This window comes from Cryptotermes secundus, unplaced genomic scaffold (genome assembly GCF_002891405.2).
Source record: "Cryptotermes secundus unplaced genomic scaffold, Csec_1.0 scaffold1262, whole genome shotgun sequence".
Taxonomy (NCBI): domain Eukaryota; kingdom Metazoa; phylum Arthropoda; class Insecta; order Blattodea; family Kalotermitidae; genus Cryptotermes; species Cryptotermes secundus.
Window position 1 is genome coordinate 3,928 of NW_019743670.1, and position 16,410 is coordinate 20,337.

Genomic DNA, 16,410 nt, shown 5'->3' on the forward strand with positions numbered 1-16,410 from the left:
TGACTGCTTTTTATTTTATTATTGTGTTTTTATTTTATAATTCTTGAATATTTTAATTGTTGAGACTAGATTGCATTTTGCAATGTCATTTTGCTGACAAATTCAATATCCAGTCCGGTTTCCGGACAATGGATCTGTGAAATTATGTATCTATGTATGTATGGCTTGTCTTTTATTCCATAATACCTCAATTTAGCCAATAATATATCATGGCTAACACAATCGAAAGCCTTTTCTAAGTCACAGAAGATCCCAGAGACTTGCATTTTTTTATTTAAAGAGTCTAGTATTCCAGAGATAAGTCTATATAAATTGCATTTTCAGTCCCTTGCTTTTCTCTAAATCCAAATTGGTATTTATTTAATATACTATTATCATTCAAATGTTTTAACAATCTGCTATGCATTACCTTTTCAAAAATCTTACTAATAGATGTCAATATGGATGTAGGTCTGTAATTTGATTCTAGATTTTTATCAGCTTTGTATATTGGCATAATTGTAGCATATTTTAGTCTGTCTGGGAAAATACCCTCATGCATAGTTCTGTTACATAAGTAACTTATCGGTTCGCTAATAAAGGTTTTACAGGCTTTGAGTATATTATTCGAAATTTCATCATATCCATGGGTTTGACTAGATTTTAGGGACCATATAATCCTTTCTATTTCACTACTCGTAGTTTTTATAATTTTTATGCTAGGTAATGGATTCTCAAATGCATCAGTCAAGTATGTCATATAATTAGTAGTTTTTGATTTAATAGTTTTATCATTTCCTTTTATGTATTTATGTATATTATCCGCTATACCACTAAAGTACCTATTAAATGTTTCAACAATATCATTCAAGTTAGTATTCTTTTTACCTTCAATGTCCAAGGTTTGAATAATGTCTCTATTTCCTTTCTTTAACACTTCACTATTTATTATTCTCCAAGTGGTTCTAGCTTTATTTTTTGAATATTTAATTTGATTATCATATGTCATCTTCTTACCTAGATTATCACTTTGTTTAATATTTTACAATAGTTCTTATAATAGGTGGCTATTATAGGGTTATTACTTTTTTTTTGCTTCAAGATATATTATTCTTTTTTCTACAAGAAATTCTTATACCAGTGGTAATACATGGTTTCTGTTTGTATTTTTGTCTACTTGTTATTGGGAACGACTCATAAAAATGTAAGATTTGAGGCTTTCACGGCGGTGACTATGAAGAAAGCAGTCTTCTGGGATTTGGCACCGTGTATATGTGGTATAGCTGGTATATTTCCAGTCTGCTTTACCATTTCTCACGGTGTTGTCGCTTGCAGAATTCTTATACTTTTTCTCCTACCCTGAAGATGGGGGCAATACATTCCTCCGAAACGTCGGTTAACACCACATATACACGGTGCCAAATCCCAGAAGACTGCTTTCTTCAGACTCATAAAAATGTCTTAACAAAATATTTAGAAAATGATTAAAGCTAGTATTAATGTCATTATTGTTATAAACTAGTTCCCATTTTTTATAACTTAGTTTCATTATAAATTCTGCCAAATTATAAACATTTATATTTCTTTTAACTATATTTTCATTCTTTTTGATAAAAGGTAATGGAAATTGTGCAATTAGTAATTGTGCTTCATGATCCGATAATCCATTAGAGATAGATAGAACTTCATAGTCAGTAATATGTTTTTCATCAGTAAATATATTATCAATAATTGTGGACGAATTTGGTCCTATTCTAGTAGGAAAGGTAATAACGCTTCTAAGATTGAAGGAGCTAAAAATATCTTCAAGTCTAGTTTTCTAAATAATTCACATTAAAATCCCCACAAACAATAACATTATCCTTTTTTTATACAAATTTTGTAGAATTAATTCCAGTTTACTCAAAAATACTTTATAATCACTGGATGGGGATCTATATATAGTTAAAATAATTATTTTAAAATTTATAGTATTTAAAGTGACAGCACAGGCTTCAATATCCTTATCACAACAAAATTTATCAAGATCTATAGTATGAGTTGTTAAAATATCATGCACATATATACACGTACCACCATTATTAAAATTTTTCCTGCTATAATATGCACCTAGAGTATAATTGGTCAATTTAATATGAATTATTTCATCTCTACCAAGATGATGTTCAGTGAAACAGATTACTTGAGGTATATACTCTTGTAAATGACAATATTTCATTATACTTATTTCTTAAACCACGTATGTTTTGGTGAAATATTTCTACAATGTTATTTTTTGTAGTTTTTGTTTTACCCTTATTAAATGGTTTTACCATAAAAACCATTTGATTTTGTTGCTGGTTTTTTTCTAGATCTCATAGATCTTTTGCTATTAGTCTCTATTTCTTGACCTTGACACTTATTTAATTTTACAGTCTTTTTACAATTATTTGATAACACCACTTCTTCAATTTCATTTTATGCAGTTGAATTTTCTTCATGCAAAATATTTGGATAGGATTAATGTTTGACTTAGTTAAGTGTCGTTTGATTATCTTTGCCAGCTCTGAGGCAACCAACTCTTTGCCCCATTGATTTAGATGTTGTCCATGCCTCGTAAAGTGTTGTTTTTGTAGATCAATTTCCATTAGTTTCACATTTGGATTCAGTTTGCTTATTTTCTTTACTTGCCTGTTGAATTTCAGTACCTCTTTATTTACACAGGATATAGATGTAAGATCATATCTATGTAGTGTGTGGATTAGAATGATATTAGTAGTCCTTTTATGCTCTTCCATAAACTTCGTTAAGTACTTAAGTGCTTCATTTGTATTATTTTTACTAATATCATTTGCCCCGGCCCATAAGATCGCGGATCGGGATATCCTTATTATTTAGTGAAGCAACTTCATCTGTAGCTGTTGTCAAAATATCATTCATCAAGGCAGCTGGTTTGGTAATTCCCATAATACCGTATCTATGATCCAAAATCATGCGAAGTTCGGCTGCACTTTTTTTCACATGGCTATCGCCAATTATCCGTATTTTAGGTATGATTCATTATATTTTTTGCCAGAGTTCTTTCGTTCTCATATTGGTTCGTTTTTCGTCATATTTGAGGTTATGTTTCGAATGAGGTTTATTCACTTTTGTGGGTATAATTTGTATTAAATTTCTATTTGAAGATTTCTTTTCTTTTTGTCTATTACTAATTCCCAGTCTTCTTCGATTAATAAGGTTTCAGCTTGTTCACAATAATTATTGTTTCGTTCCAGCTCACTCGGTTTATTTAGTCTCACATTATCACTTAACTCGGCTTGAAGCACTTCTATAATTTCTTTATAAGATAGTATTTCCTCCTTTGCTTTTTGTAGTTCCCTGTTCAGATTAGCGCTCTTTTGACAGTTTGTTTCTAGTTTATCACTTACATTTTGAGCTGCTTTCAGCTCGATTCTAGTCTTTTCCAGCTCCAACTCCAATTCCGCACAACAAATACACAAAATATTACTCGGTTCCCCACTATTGTCAACTAAAACTGCAGCACTGTTAATACGGTTAGTACAACTCATCTTATATCCGCCATATTGGACTCTTAAGATTCATATCTGGAATACCATTTGAGAAATGTGAATACAAGTATGACATTGCAGTATAAACATTAGTTTTCTTAATATTAAGATTTTCTGTTATTGATGTGAAATATTTATTAAAACTATAAGCTGCTTCTTCAGTATTTATTTTTTTATTATTATTTTGAAAAGTCTGTGGCAGACATTCTTTATTCTGATTTAGGCCTACTTATTTCAGTGTTGATAATGTTCCAGGCAGTTTTTATTTTGTTTTTGGCTCATGTAATTAACTGATTATAATATTTCCTTTTAGCTTCTCTTATTAGTCTTCTTAATATCATGCAGTAGGATTTAAATTATGATTTAAACAAATAGTTGTAATTGTTTCTACAGAGAATGAACAAGGATTCCTTCCGTCTACAGGATGTACATATACCAGCTGTTATCCAGCCATTATCCTTGTGTTTATTTGTTACATTTTGCTTTGGGAAGCATGACTCATAGGCAAGTAAATACTTATTTAAAAATTAGTTGAATATTTCGTTTACATCATTAAGTTTATATATATTTTCCCATTTTTCATTAGATAGTTTATTAAGAAACTGAGCAATTGAGTCTTCATTTACTAATCTTCTTGTGATTCCCTGCACTTTTTTCTTATCCAGGAAATTGATACTTTTTAGTACGAGACACTGAGCATTATGATCAGATATTCCATTACTAATAGAGATTAATTCATATAAACCCAGAAGAACTGAAACAAAAGCTATGTGAATCTTTTTTTTTTAAGGAAAGTGGTGCAGATTGTGTGAAGTTCCAGAAGACAACTCTGCATGAGAAGTTCAATTCTGCAGCCCTTGAACGGCCGTACATTGGACCCAATTCATGGGGTAGTACATATGGAGAACATAAGCAACATCTTGAGTTCTCAGACTCTCAGTTCAAAGAACTTAAAGAATTCGCATTTCAAATTGGAATCATCTTCAGTGCTTCAGCTATGGACATGGTATAAACTAAGAATAATGATCTTAGACATGTCTTCAAAACTTGTGAAATTCTTCATCTAGTACACACAGAATCTTGAAAATGTTACTGGTTTAAGTGAATGTGACAGTAGAATTAACATTTTAATGACACTGAATGTGTTATAGCTGTTATTAATTTATAGGGATTATGAAGTATAATCGGGAGCCAAGACAGTATAGTTGGTATAGCAACTGGCTACAGGCTGGATAATCAAGGGGTCAGAGTTCAAGTCCTAGTAGGGTCAAGAACTTTCTCCTCTCCTTGTTGTACAGACTGGCTCCATGGCCCATCCAGCCTCCTATCCAATGGGTACTGGGGGCTCTTTCCCAAGGGGTAAAGTGGCAGGGGCCTGAAGCTGACCACTCATCTCCAACTAGTGCTGAGGTCAAGAAAATGTGGATCTATACATCCTCTCCTCCATACGCCTTCATGGCATAGTAATCGCACACAGAGACAACTTTACCTTCTTATAAAATAAATTTATAATCGGCTATATTTGTTCAGTCTTCGCATATAATCCATGAAACATGCACAAAATGGGGAGAATATATCCAGCTACCCCTCTGTATGTTCACAATTTTTTTCCCAGAATTACTGAAGGGATTTCACTTAACTTTGGTATTCCGGTTCCATTTAATTTAGTTTGTATCATTACATTATTACTCCTACTTCATATGAAACTCATTGAACTTTACCAATTTTCTTGAAAAGAGCTCATCACACAATGATGACATAAGAATACAGACATTAACATGTAGAACTTTTAGTTGTTAATATGGTGAATGATGAAATGCAAGTAAAATTAATTTCTGACTCCATACACTGCAATTAGCTCTCCAATAACTGAGCTATGCAGAGTCACATAAGACACATTTGAACATTATATGAATTCAATTAAAATATTATTTTTATTAATTTTTCAATGTGCAAAGGGTATGCTTGGTGAGGCAAGAGTTTGGAAACAGGACAGTCAAAGAGGAAGATCAGTTATTATAAAAAGGGCAGCAGGAAACAGATGCTGGATGGTTATCTAGTCATCTCTATGTTGCCATCACCATCACTGAGGAAATTATTGGTTTCTATAGCTTACTCTTGTCTTTATTAACAGAGTGCCTGAGCCCCTTTCTAGTAAGTGCTCCTTTCTATCTTACTTCATTCCAGTGTGTTTGTAATTAAACAAAATGGTGTTGGATTTCAGGTTCTCACACTGGTGACTGTCTTCTGGTATTTAATGCCATTTAGTTTGTTGAAAGTGAACCATTGTTTTGGGGGAATGTATCACCTCTATTTTCAGTGTCAGAGAGTAAGCCAAGCAAGAAACTAGCATGAAGCAGGCAGGAAGCAGAACCTGAAGATGATGGCATTATGTTCCTCTGAAACGCCAGTCTATGTTTAGTGACCTACATAGTATTATATCCCAAAGGATAGGAATCTTCAAGAAAAATGCTATTTTTGTACTTCCCTGCATCCTATATAAAATCCAAATGATTGAAATGAACTTACACAGTTATAATTGTTGCTATATATAGGTACAAAACTTGATCTCAGTCTCGTGATTATGAGATATATATGGGTGGAATATACTGTTTACATGAATCTGCTGGTTGCATGAGAAAAACTTACAGAAACATAATATAGTACAGTGTTTTCAACAAGGCTATACAGTATTAAGCATACAGTAAAAAGGACAAAATAAAGTTCACTGTGGTTTGATGGGAGAAATATTTATAATATGATGTAATGCAAGCACAAATTAAAAAAAAAATATTCTGCTGTAATGGCAACTCTATGAGGGAAGATGATGGGCAGTGCTCCTCATGGCATGTAGGAGAACTAATATGTCACGGGTGAATATAAGTGCATTGCAACTTTTTTCTAAGTTTCTTTAAAAAAGTAGTAAATTTTCTTTGAAATTTTCCCAGTTGCATGAGAATTCTGGATGCTTGGATATCAGATAATGGCGAGTTTGCTGTACTGTGTTTTGTACTGAGGATAATACTCGAGAAGAGTTATGTATTTGGCAGTGAAATTAAATACAAAAGTTTCCAGAATCTGGTACTTTTATTCTGTACTATCTATGAGAATTAAAAATCAAGGACAATTTTATCATTTTTAATAATTTTTTGCATATCTCCAGGATATAAATATGGAAGTATCCTGAAATTTCCTGATATATGCTCACCCTACCTTACTGATATCACATCTTACTATTATTTTTTATATTTTAAGGTCTTCAACACATAATGAGAGATGGCAGAATCTGACACAAAACTCCGTCCTAAGTGCAACAATTTATTGTAGTTCTTTCATCTTCCTTTCTTCTACACTACATGTTTTGGCCATAAATGGCCATCATCAGGTGTATACTCTCACATAGCTGCTACACCGCACGTAGTTCAAAATTTAAAAAACACCAGTCTTCCCTATTGTTTACTTCTCCAGTGCTAACAGGTTTCGATATATCAGAATCCTCCCTGCTGATATCTGACAGATATCAGCGGGGAGGATTCTGATATATTGAAACCTGTTAGCAACGGAGAAGTGAACAATTGGGATGACTGGTGTTTTTTAAATTTTGAACTACGTGCACTGTAGCAGCTATGTGAGAGAATACACCTGATGATGGCCATTTATGGCCGAAACATGTAGTGTAGAAGAAAGGAAGACGAAAGAACTACAATAAATTGTTGCACTTAGGACAGAGTTTTGTGTCATATATTGTGTAGAGTGTAACAGGATGCTTAAATATAATATGGCAGAATCATTTTACACATAGAACCACAAATTCCAGTATGTGTCATTGAATGTAAGGTATGGCTTTTCTTATGCATTGTTTTAACTCATTGAAGGTGTCAGTCGATGTCCTGTGTTCATTGCCAGTATCATTTTTGAAGATTGGTTCTGGTGATGCAAATAACTTCCCATTATTGCAGCATGCAGCCTCGAAGAAACTGCCAATGGTTGTATCTACAGGTGAGTGAAAAAGCCACAAAGAAAACATATGATTTTATCTGTGGTTGATATTTTGTTATTGCTAGTGGGGTGGGACTAAGTCCCTTGCACTGCGGCCACTTCTGGCCTATTGTACCAGCCCCAGATGATATGTGAGGGTGATTATGGAGCAATTGGTGGAATGAAGATTGGCAGGGGAAACCGAAGTACTCAGACAGAACCTGCCCCAGTGCCACTTTGTCCACCACAAATCCCAGTTGACCAGACCCGGGCCACCACAATGGGAAGTCAGCGACTAACCGCTTGAGCTATGGTGTGGCCTCACATCTGTGGTGTATGAGTGTATTAGGTATTTTATGGACTGCAACTGCCTTGTTTGTGTAAATTCTACCAATTCTACAAATTATACCAAATAATACATTTGTGGGAACATCCCACATAGAATATTTATACAAGTACGCAATGCAAATTTCCGCTCCTCATTTTTGCTAACCAATCAGCGCTCTGCAAATTTCGCTCCTCCGCCAAGCATTGTGTAAAAGGCAGAGCACAACGCTCACAAGTCAGTCAAAATCAGTCAGAATCAGCCAGTCAGCTACCACACTTCGCACCGAGCGATCGGTCTTTGGAGGTATTGGCACTTCACTGTGCCAGGCACGGCTGCCTCGGCTCTCTGGTAGTCATGCCCAACTCACTGGGCAACTGGCGCAGCTGCCGCCACTCCAGTGACCGCACTCCGCAACCAGGCTTCATCCAGCAATCATGCTCGGCGGCCAGACTACTAACTTAGCTGCCGCAACATTAGTCAACACACCGTAGCTGACATCTCATCTCTAGCCGTGCTACTTCAACGGCCAAACATCCCAGCAGCCAATGGTCCTTTTCAGGACCTACAAACTTTCCGAAGAAGTGGGTTGTCATTGGAGTAATGACAAAATCCCCACACATTGATATCATCCTTTGAAACTATGTACTATATTCCAGTATTTATTCAAAAGTCATAACTGCAAACATACCCTACTTGTATTCAAGTTGAAACTTATTCCTGTCTCCTCTGTGGCACCAATTTCATTATATTCTTGTATTCAGCCATCTTCAGTGTCTCCAGGCATATGGCAAAACAGTGCCAGTCATTTCCACATCTTTCTCAAATTAGATATTTCAGTAGATGCTTCATAACTTCTCAATCAGATTCATTAAAACCTCTCAAAAGTGGAATATGAAATAAATGCAAAATTAACTGGAAAATTTCTTTGGTTCTCAAGAAGAATGTAAATTTTTCACTAATAAACAGATACAATGTGTATATATTAACAGTCTTCAAGTGTGTGTGTCGCACACATTCAACGATACAACGCATGCAGCCACAAGAGTAGAACACATCATAAGACACAATATACACACAACATTAGGAACATAAGAATGACCCCCCATGTGGATGATTAATAATACACACAAATTTTAAAAATATGATGTATGAGATAATAGGTTTTAACAAGTTTTAAATACCTAAACTTTATTATTATATAAGGACATATACAAATTTAATATTATTTGTAAATGGACATATAAAGGCAAGCAGTGAAATGGTTAACGGATCGATACACCTGAAGATGGCAGCATACTGCCAAAACATGTAGGGTTGAAGTGGTAGATGGGATTGTGTGCACTTGAAGACTGTTAATATATACACATTATGAATATGAATCAGTGCAACAGGACACTAAAATACAACAAACAGATACAAAGAAATTGAATGGAAGGACAAGACATTAAAGAGGGTAGTCTGTTTGAATGTCCTGTATATTGTCTTTCAAAATGGAGCCAAGAAAAAACATCCCTTTCAGAAAAGGAAAGAATAAAACCATATGTACAGGATTCTAATAATCTGCTGGAGTAAGTAAGGAAGAAAGAAAGAAAGAAAACTGAAAATGTTCTCTAATGATGTAGTTTATGTAGTGTATGCAGTATGAAGATGTATGCGGTCGCACAGTTGGTTGAGGCACTGTGCTACAAGCCGGAAGGTCATTGGTTCGATCTCTGGTGAGGTCATTGGACTTTTCAGTTGACCTAATACTTCTAGCTGCACAATGGTCAGCTCAGCCTGTAACATAAATATCAGGAATCTTCTTGGGGGTAAAGGGTGGCCATGATGCTGACAACCTCACTCCCATCTGTGAGCTGATGGCGTAGAAAATGTGGAAGCCTCAATGTCTTACAGCCTTATGGGCCTCCACAGCCTGTTACAGGAATAGCATCACCTTTTTACCTGTTTTACATAGTATAAAAGTCTGACTTCTGATTTAAGCAGTTGAAAGTACCGCTGTTAAAAATAATTAGCCAAATTTCAAAATGTACCAGACACCTTCGGATTCAGAGGTTTTACTGTGCAGCATTATTCAGTGTTGGAGAAAAAACAACCAATCAGTCCCCATAAGATGCCACTGCTCATTTCTGTCATTAATAATTCTTATTTCTACTAACTCCTCAATTAGACCACGCCATAGCTCAAGCGGTTAGTCGCTGGCTTCCCACCGCGTCAGCCCGGGTTCGATCATGTGTCTGGTCAAGTGGGATTTGTGGTGGACAAAGTGGCACTGGGGCAGGTTTTCTCTGAGTACTTTGGTTTCCCCTGCCAATCTTCATTCCACCAATTACTTCACAATCACCCTCACCTATCATCTGGGGCTGGTACAATAGGCCAGAAGTGGCCACAGTAAAAAAGGAACTCCTCAATTAAAGTGTGCCTGTGTCATTCACAGTTCTGATCCTACTAATTTCTCCTTCAGGGATGCAGAACATGGAAACAGTGCATTCTGTTTACAAGTTATTAATGGCTGCCAAATCTCAATTCTGCTTGCTGCATTGTGTGTCTGCATACCCTACCCCTCCATGTGATGTTAACCTCCGTGTAATACAGATGTTCAAACAAGAATTTCCTGATATTCCTATTGGATATTCTGGTCATGAGCTGGGTACTGATATATCAGTTGCTGCAGTGGCATTGGGAGCACAGGTAAGACAGGAAATTTGTGTGAGGATGGATGATGCGAGTGCAAACAAATTTATGGTGCAGGTTCATCCATGAAACGTTCATAGCAGCCACTCAAGGAATTCCAACATTTCAAGGAACTCAGGAGTCCATTTATCATATTCACAAAAGCCTACTATTGGACCTTATGAATCTAAAGTTTACCGTTGGGGCCATAGCATTGCTTTCATTTTCAGAGCTTGGGGAGTCTCTCCCCTGTCCTCCAGGAAGTTCCAGTGTTGCCAGATTATACTCACATTGGAAGGTTTTACTATGCCAATTATACTATCTTCTGGTTGTAAATTATATGAGTATAATCAACAATGAAGCATTTAGCTGTGTATTGTGTTCAATAGATGAATTTGTATTACTGTATGAAACAAAATATCTGTTTTACCTCATTATTGATATAGATAATTTCATTAAATGGGCCAATATTTCCATATTAATGTTTATTTTTGTGTTAAAAATCTATGACCAGTACTAATGTTTGTGATTTGTTGACTTTGTATATTATTTTTACATAATAATTTGTAAAATGATACACTTAATTTCTCTTTACATTCTACTGGAGCATATATATCTAATATGGTTATGTAACCTCTCCATAATTTTGAGCCTTTCTTCAATTAAGCATTTGTTCAAAAAAGTTCAGATGTCAGTAGTTGATGGCATGATTTGAATATCTTTAGCATTATGCTGTTTTGAGTTTCCCCGTTTGTTCTCACTCCATTAAGTGACTGAATGTAAGTATTTGAGTCTTTAAATGTTTTAGTTCCATTTTCCCCAGAGACTGCTGCAGTTGTTTGCTTCACAAGAATGTCTTCCAATTGGTATTCTTCAAATGAAATTCCTTTTACACTCCATGTAACCAGATTAATGTTGGTCTTGCTTATTCATTCCTTTTTAGCTGCAATCAAGCTTGGTCATCATCATTAGCATCTATCTGATTACTAGTATTATTAGCTTGAAAGTGAAATACTGTCTTGTCAACCCCTTGAGCGTGACTTTAAGTGGAGCCATTTAAATCCCTAAGCGTGTGCGACACAACATCTGCATCCCCTCAAACCCATGCTCTAAGGGTGCGCGCCCCATATGTTGAGTCCAAACTTTTCACTAAGAATTCTTAACGCCTACGCTCTGATGTACGTAATTCCAGTGAATGTATATGTGAGCTAATACTGACTTCTTTCATTCCTCGCTATCTGTTTGTGTGTGGTATTTTTTTTACTCGCTTTGCTTGCTACAAAGCATCTGGTGTCTGCTGCTTACGAAAGAAGTGTTCCCACTCACATTCCGACTTGCTTTCAGAGAGATAATTTGTTAGCTAACTTTCATTGAATGTTTGTTATCTGTGTTTGTGTGTCGGGATTTTTTTTTTTTTTTTTACTGGCTTGGGTTACTGTGACAAAGCAGCTGTGTCTGATTTACGATGTTACGAACCTAGTGGTTGAAGTTGCCTGACGCCTGTGTCAATATTTATGAATTTGTTATCTTTTTCTGCCTTGCGACACTCTCTTAGCGGAGCCCCATGGCATCTCGGTCACATAACTTGTTTGGCGGGACAGTTTCTTGCCCCTGACACAAATAAAATCACATTTAAAACGTGGGTTCCCACAACTTCGAATGAAATTAGGGTATTCCTAGGTTTACTTATGCTGATGGGAATTCAGAAACCAAACCTCATAATGTATTTTATTAGGAAACAAGAGTAAAAGTGTGGTATGAAAAATAATTCAACCACTTAGTGAATACGGCAGTGTTGAATGCTTACATTCTGTACTGCAAGGCTGGTAACAAGAAAGATCATCTGTTATTCAGAATAAACTTAGTGAATAAGATCATAGCAAAGTCCCAGGGACAGAATTTAGAAAAGCGCAGAGGGCATCCTTCAGATACTAACATGGAATGTACGAGATTGACGGGACAGCATTTCATTCAAGAAAATCCCCAAACTGAAACTTATAAAGTTGGAAGAAGAAGGTGTGTGGTGTGTACAAAAAACAGAAAGAGAAACCAAACCAGATACAGGTGTAAAAACTGTCCAGGGACACCGTCTTTCTGCCTAGACCCCTGTTTTGAGCAATACCACATCAAGGTCAAATACTAGACACTGGATATGGAGAGCTTGGAAAAAGAAATAGTTTGACAAAATGTAAGTACACATTTATAATAATGAACTGTAAACAACTATAAATATGTAATTTTTTGGAATTTTTCAAATAGAGATTTCGTTATTTAAAAATATTTAGGTAAATGTCTGCACGAAACCTTCAATGCTTGCAAAAATAAAGCACCAGGAGGGATTTAAATACCCCCGCTTAAATTCACGCTAGATGCATGTAGCTGAGTGGATGCATACGGTGTGTCGCACACGCTTGAGGGGTTAAATGTTGACTGTTGATGGGACATTACCTTTAATAAATCTGGGGAGAGGCTTTAAGGTTTTATTTTCCCAAATCTAACTTGGTCCTGGAAGTATAATTAAAAAAAGATTGCAAGATGAGAGGTTCAGGTTGGCAGTTTGCATAGCACAGGCGATTGGAAATGCTTCCTATACTTAGCAACACTACTGGGAAAATAAATAATAAACTGTGTTCCATCAAAGACAGATATTCAGTTGAAACTGGCCATATGTTGGGAAGATTATATGAAGGATGTCAAAGTGGATGAGGCATGTGGAATACATGAAAGAGGTGAAAAATGCTTACAATGTTTTGTTCTGAGGAACTGAAGAGAAGACACCACTTGTGGAATCTAGATGTAAATGGGAGAATAATACTGAAATGGATCTGAAAGAAGTAGGGTTGAAGAATGTGGATTGAATTCATCTGTCTCAGGTTGTGACAAACAGTGGGCTCATGTGAACCAGTAATGAACTTCAGGTTCCATAAAAGGTTGGGATTTTGACTAGCTGCATGACTTCAGCTGTTCAAGAAGGATCCTGCTTCAAGGAGTTAAGTTTGTTAAAGAAAGTATATCAGTCAAACTATCAGTACCTCATTCATTGCCATCCTTGCTGCTACTGCTATTACTACTACCATTGCCACTGTAAACCAAGTTTGTAACTGTCTTATCAACTCCGCTGCCAACCAAGCCATTCTTCAAGTAGTCATTTTCAAGGTTTACTTTCCTTCTTTCAGTCTTCCACTGCTACAGATGAAATGTCTTGTGTAAATTTCCACAGTTCACTGAAGTTGGGCTTCAAATTTCTTTCTGCAGCTGTTCTCTTCTGTATGCTTCATATGTATTCAGTGGGCTAAAAGTCACAATGATATGGAGGTAATCTTGAAAGAGTATGGCCATGATTATGTAAGAAGGACTCAGCTCTTAACTGATACACTGGCTTGTTTCTTGTTAGTTCAAATAGTTCTTACACTGTTATATCTTCTTAAGAAGACATTTTATGTTGTTTCACTATTCCTGCATATGTTTTTTGTGTCTGAAGACATAAGTGCCTTATTTGCTTGCACAGAATGCTGCAGTCCATGGTCTATAACCACAGTGAAGATGGTGGATAAGTTGTCAGTTTCTCATTTAAGCAATTTTCAAAAGTGATTGAATTAATTTCATGGTGGTAATCACACAACATACCATTTTCTTTTAATATCAATTATACATGTATGCTGAAATCCATGCTGCCACTTGCAAATGATGGGGCTCTCTCCTGGACTGTCTTATGTTTTAACTCCTGTTATATAATCTCACTGCTAACACTTGTCTGCTGTGTAGTGATGTAGTTACAAGTAATTTATATATACTATTGGACAGCCTTCAGAATAATGCTTCATGATTTCCATCAGATAACAGACATGCAATTCAATGTTATTATTTTTTTTATTGCTAGTGGGGTGGGAGTAAGTCCCTTGTACTGTGGCCACTTCTGGCCTATTGTACCAGCCCAAGATGATAGGTGAGGGTGATTGTGGAGCAATTGGTGGAATGAAGGTTGGCAGGGGAAACCGAAGTACTCGGAGAAAACCTGCCCCAGCGCCACTTTGTCCACGACAAATCCCACTTGACCAGACCTGCGATTGAACCTGGGCTGCCGCGGTGGGAAGCCAGCGACTAACCGCTTGAGCTATGGCGCGGCCTAATTCAATGTTATGTTTCTGTTCCATCATTATGGATCCCAAATTCTTACACTTAAAGAGAAATTCACCTTTAAAGTTAATCTTTTCTCTTGCAACAACTAATAAATTCTTCAGAATTCATGCTTCATTTGGTGGAAATATGAAGCATCTGTTTTGTCATCATAAAATGATCACTTTAAGAATAATGTTTCTTCTATTCTATATGCATTTACTTTGTACACTATGTGCAAAGACTAGATAATGTTGCAGAAACAGGACCAAATTCTTTACAATTTTGGATTGGATTATGTTAGTATGTAAATCAGGCTTTGCAAGCAAGTACAATATAGTAACATGATCATGTTACACTTTATAGGTGCTGGAGAGACACATCACTTTAGACAAATGTTGGAAGGGCAGTGATCATGTCTGTTCCTTAACCCCAACTGAGTTCCGCAACCTTGTGGATCAGGTCCGCAATGTTGAAGCTGCACTAGGAAATCCTGTAAAGAAGTTTCAGCCCAGTGAGATGGCGTGTTATAACAAACTTGGGAAAACTCTCGTGGCAGCTCACAATCTATCTGCAGGAGACCACATTACAGCAGACAGTGTAAAGGTGAAGGTGGCAGAACCCAAGGGTTATCCAGCTGAGAAGTATGGAGACATTCTTGGAAAGGAACTAGTGAGGGATATTCAAGAAGATGAGAGTATAATGTTTATTGATGTAATATGAACAAGTGGAGCTGAAGGATCTCCACTGTTAGAAGCCATAACCAGGGAATGACTGGTGAAGACAAAGCAGGCTGGAAGAGGCTTAGTGAGCGCTGTGCAGATTTGCGGTGGTACTGTAATTACTTGTATTTCCAAGTCATGTGTATAAGTGGTCAGTATATCCATTCACCAATCCAAATTCCATCTCTAGTGTCACATAATACATGAAAATATTGTCCCAAGATAGTGACTGCACACAATGGTTCAAGCTGCAAACTGAGGCAGGTTTTCTCTGAGTACTTCAGTTTCCCCTGCCAACCTTCATTCTGCCAATTGCTCCACAATCATCTGGGGCTGGTACAATAAGACAGAAGTGGCTGCAGTACAAGGGACTTAGTCCCACCCCACTAGCAATTAAAAAAAACAGTAACAAACTCTGTATGTTTCAGGGGTGTGTGGGTGGGCGTGTTGTTCTCATGAAGGAGCCAGTTATGGCTGCATCAAAGTTCCGGTCTTTTACATTGCACATTTTCTCTCGTGTGTCTCAAAACGTCACAGTATGAGTAAAGGCCATAGTTGACCATAATGTTAGGAGGAACAAATGGTGAACAATCCCCTTCATGTCGAATAAAAACAATGAGCATGCTCTCTGTTGAACTCCAGACCTGCCATGCCTTCTTTGCTTTTTGTGATTGTGGGCTCTTCCACTGTGGTGACTGTTGTTTGTTTCTGGATAATAACCATAAATCCAACTTCTGTCACCCGTTATGTTCCTAGAGATACGAGTAAAAGCTGTCCCTTCATTAGCCTTCTCTCGTAGCTTCAAGACACATGTTTACACACTGCTGCTTCTGATCACTTGTCAAGAGTTGGAGAACAAACATTGTGGCAATGCAGCACATGTTCAAATTTTCTTTTAAGACCTGGCAAAGTCCATAAATTATCCCAATGGTGTCTGTGAACTCATGGAGTGATGGTCTTCGTGGATGAGTTCTCGAATTTTTCCAATATTTTCTGTCGCTTTGCTGGCGCTTGGTCACCTGAACATTCATCATCTTCAACTGACACTTGACCAGCATTGAAACGTGAA

General features: G+C 36.5%; 1 protein-coding gene across 1 annotated transcript; it reads left to right on the forward strand.

Moving 5' to 3' along the window:
• Window positions 1-4,311: 4,311 nt before the first annotated feature.
• LOC111874253 (sialic acid synthase) lies at window positions 4,312-15,671 on the forward strand (the record flags this gene model as incomplete). The annotated part of the gene is made up of 4 exons (XM_023869596.1): window positions 4,312-4,533; window positions 7,403-7,526; window positions 10,295-10,521; window positions 14,986-15,671. Coding segments are annotated over 4 exons (930 nt in total), but the record flags the coding sequence as incomplete, so codon positions are not given.
• Window positions 15,672-16,410: the final 739 nt, after the last annotated feature.